Source organism: Lycium ferocissimum, chromosome 10, assembly GCF_029784015.1.
Source record: "Lycium ferocissimum isolate CSIRO_LF1 chromosome 10, AGI_CSIRO_Lferr_CH_V1, whole genome shotgun sequence".
NCBI classification, from domain to species: Eukaryota; Viridiplantae; Streptophyta; class Magnoliopsida; order Solanales; family Solanaceae; genus Lycium; species Lycium ferocissimum.
This window is the reverse complement of record NC_081351.1, coordinates 32,605,827-32,609,374: the sequence shown is the minus strand read 5'-3', so window position 1 is coordinate 32,609,374 and position 3,548 is coordinate 32,605,827. Positions and strand designations below refer to the sequence as shown.

General features: G+C 36.0%; 1 protein-coding gene across 1 annotated transcript; it reads right to left on the bottom strand.

The window, feature by feature from the left end:
- Nucleotides 1-276: 276 nt before the first annotated feature.
- Nucleotides 277-3,148, bottom strand: LOC132033454 (protein arginine N-methyltransferase 2). Its single transcript, XM_059423432.1, has 3 exons — nucleotides 2,780-3,148; nucleotides 1,555-1,950; nucleotides 277-727 (listed from the first exon to the last, which is right to left on the bottom strand). Exons 1-3 carry the CDS (start codon nucleotides 3,051-3,053, stop codon nucleotides 414-416), a joined length of 984 nt encoding a protein of 327 aa, XP_059279415.1. The 5' UTR covers nucleotides 3,054-3,148; the 3' UTR covers nucleotides 277-413.
- Between the last annotated feature and the right edge of the window lie 400 nt (nucleotides 3,149-3,548).

Sequence of the window (3,548 nt, the reverse complement as noted above, 5' to 3'; positions counted from 1 at the left end):
TTGAATGCAGAGAAAGGATTCAAAGGGAGTTAGATTGTTGAGGTACTTAATATAAGTTCAAAATATATCTGTGATATAAGTCAGTTTCCACTGATACAGCAGCAATTCTCTAAATTTCATGTACTTAATAATTGTAGAGAATAGTTAGCTTCGGAAATAGTGAATAAAACGTCAAATGTCAAACACCTATACTTCCTCTCCTTTGTTTGGATTTTTTTCTTGGCAATAGCATTAATGCATTTATCCATACAAACAATCCCACTTGCTAAGAAAATATAAGCAGCATAACAATATCTCAAAATTGAATATGTGAAAATACTACCAAATTCGTTACAAAATGAATACACAACAAAAAAAGAAGAGTATCCTAGGAGGCATTCATCTGATGCCACATTATCAGTGCTCCATAAATATTATTCTGATTCACTCATAGACTGACAAACAGGAAGGTAATACGTATCTAACTGCCAGTACTTCTGTTTAACACCCTCCCACACTGATTCACTTAAACAGTCCTTCACTGGTAATGGTATCAGCTGCGTAGAATATCCCGAACTCTCAAGTTCTAGAGAGACTAACTGACAGTAAACGATATGAAAGAAAGGGTTACCTCCACATAGACCATTAAAAAATGAATATATACCACCAGGCTTCAATAATCTTGGAAGATGTTGATGAAATTCCCGCATATCTTCGTAATATTCCCCATAAGTATCAAAAAATATGCCTGCAGAACAGAGTAGAGAAAATCACGAAGCTGAGGAAAAAGAAGGCGACAGATAGATGCTAAACTTTAACCTAGCAAAAGAGACCCGAGCTTAAATAATTAACTGACATGTTCGGTTATTATAACATTGAAATATAACTTTTTGCTTCATCAAATTATAGAAGTAAACCAACTTGACACTCTTTGATCATTTTAGCAGGTATGCCTCTTATTATGTGGGTTATTGGTTTTGCCTAGCAAGCAAAGCTATAAAGCATTGTATGTTGTTCTTTGAGAGGCATTACTGTCATCGGAACAGCAAGAATCAGCATATGAAATCAATAGCAAGGAGCTCGAAAGAAAATTACTCCCTCATGAAGATAAACATTTAGGAGAAGGCCTGGCTACCTCCTATACAGTTTTTTAGAGAGGAAATGAATTTTATGTACAACTGTGCCTTTCAGTGGATATATCAAAGAATAAAGATTGTGCATAGTGCCTACATCTCTTGAAAAACATGTGTCAACAGTCACCAGTACAAACTTCAGAATAATGTAAAATCATAATATTGATGACAACAAGAACAACGCACCAACTATCGATTTGGGACACTTCACAGTACAATATAAGGGGGAAAATGGCAATTTCATAGTTAAAAATCATATGTTGATGAGATGTTTTCCTCACCAAACTAAGTGCAGTGAAACCTTGAAGTAGTATATCTTCATATTCTCCTTTATACTTCATAGGCATGATGAGAGAGTGATATTTCTAAACTTACCAAAAGGGAAAATTTGTAGGGAAGAGGACATGATTAGAACAAGCAATGCCAAGAAGTGGAGGTTTACCATCGTAGGATTCAAGTTCAGAAATGACATCTTGCCACCGACCAAATATGATTTTCACATTCTCCTTGGCGCCCCAACCAGCGCGTATCATACGATCATAGACCTCTGGGTGAGCTTCGACAATAGTGTGTGATAGTGGTGCATATTGCTGTATGGCGGTATCTACGAGGCCCATCCCAAATCCAATATTCAGTATGTGGCCACCATTTGAGCAGATAGCCTTCGCGTGAGCTTCCATCAATGGCTTCTCCCAAGCCATCATTATAGCCTTACTATCAGAGTCCATAATCTTATCTTCACTAAAAGTAACTCTATCATCTAAATAGTCCCCATCTGAGTTCCCTGTAACATTCTCCTTCCTTGCAATTGTCCCAAGGATTAATTCTGCCTGGATTGCTATATATTGAATAATAAACATGTATCAGTAACATTAACCTAAATAACCTCAAAATTTTAGTTGAACTACACACTGTATAAAAAAGACTAACGGCTCCAGTTGCCCTTTCTGATACTAGATTTTTACTCTGCAAAATTTCCAACTTTGATATAACGTTGACTCTCGGGCGTATTGGGGAACAAGAGAAGCAATAATTACAATAAAATAATCAAAAAAGTAATCATAAATTTTTTACTTTCAAATGTTATTTTCTGCATGATATACGAATCAGCTAAGATAGAAAACAGGTTGTTTCGTTCCGAATTGGTAGATGAATGGAAATGTGATACCAAAACAAGTCACCTTACATTAAGAGTATTTTTGTAATGTCAATCGTCTTATCCAAGTACTTCTGACGCACATAATATTGTTCCACATCCTATCTAGAATAAACATAATTTTTCTCAAACGTTATGCTGTTATTACCTATGTGGAGTTTAATATAGGAAGTCAGACAGTGCATTAACAACGAAGAGTTATGTTATTAATGCACAGTTGTAACTAGACCAGACTTTGCATTAGTAATACAGCATTTACGCTGGCAATATATTTCCTTATACCTCAAACCAAACACAAGTCTTAGAGAAAATCATAATTTTTCTAGCAAAAATAAAAGACAGAATACATAGAAAGACACTTTAAACTTGTTCTCTACTGTCAATTAAACACTTTAACTTACAAAATGATCATCTAGACACATTAACTTGTCTCCACTGTATCAGTTGGACACTCCAACTTACAAAATTATCATCTAGACACCTCCAAAATTTATGTGTTAAAAGTAAGTACCAGAATTGAGAAGAACGTCAAAGGCTTGTTGATGACCAGCATCCATAGCGAAGTCACCAGCAGATACATTTGAAGGAGTTAGGGCATTCCACGGTGCACCTGCATCTAGAAGAGCTTTTACCACGTCAGCATGGCCGTGTTTGGCGGCGTGCATTAGTGGAGTAAGTCCGTCCTTGTCAAAGTAAGTGACGTCATCGCCGGAATCAATTAGAGATTTAATTCTGTTGATGTCACCATTCCTAGCTGCTTCACATACTGCTTCGCCGTCGGCCATTTTTGAGACTGTGTGAATGGTTGCGGTGATTTTGAAGTGAGGGTTTTAGGGAAGATTGCACTTTTGGTCCTCCAGGTATAGGTAAATTCTGATTTCGGCCGTTGAATTGTACGTTTTACTATATGTTTGATCCTTAATTTTGTATGAAATTAATAAATTTAGTTTGGAGTGACTGAGGGTTTTAGGGAAGATTGCACTCTTGGTCCTCGAGGTATAGATAAATTCTGATTTCGGTCGTTGAATTGTGCGTTAACTGTATATTTGATCATTAATTTTGTATGAAATTAATAAGATTAGTCATTAACTTAACATACCTACAAAAAATTCTTAAAAGTTGGTAATTAGTAACATATATGCTTGAGGGCCATTTAGAGCTTGTTTGGCCTAGCGTTTTTTAGGCCAAAAGCGCTTTTTTCGAGAAAAAAATACTTTCTTGGATATTTGAGGGTATGGCCAATTAGTAAAACTGCTTTTAAGTAGAGGCAGAAGCAGTTT

Bases quoted from the DNA above. Each gene is read 5' to 3' on its own strand.
- LOC132033454 (XM_059423432.1), bottom strand. From the start codon at position 3,053: ATGGCCGACGGCGAAGCAGTATGTGAAGCAGCTAGGAATGGTGACATC. The intron at 1,951-2,779 runs GTACTTACTTTT...TTCAATATATAG, and splicing joins TGACGTTCTTCTCAATTCTG to CAATCCAGGCAGAATTAATC. The intron at 728-1,554 runs GTAAACCTCCAC...TCTGTTCTGCAG, and splicing joins TGAACTTGAATCCTACGATG to GCATATTTTTTGATACTTAT.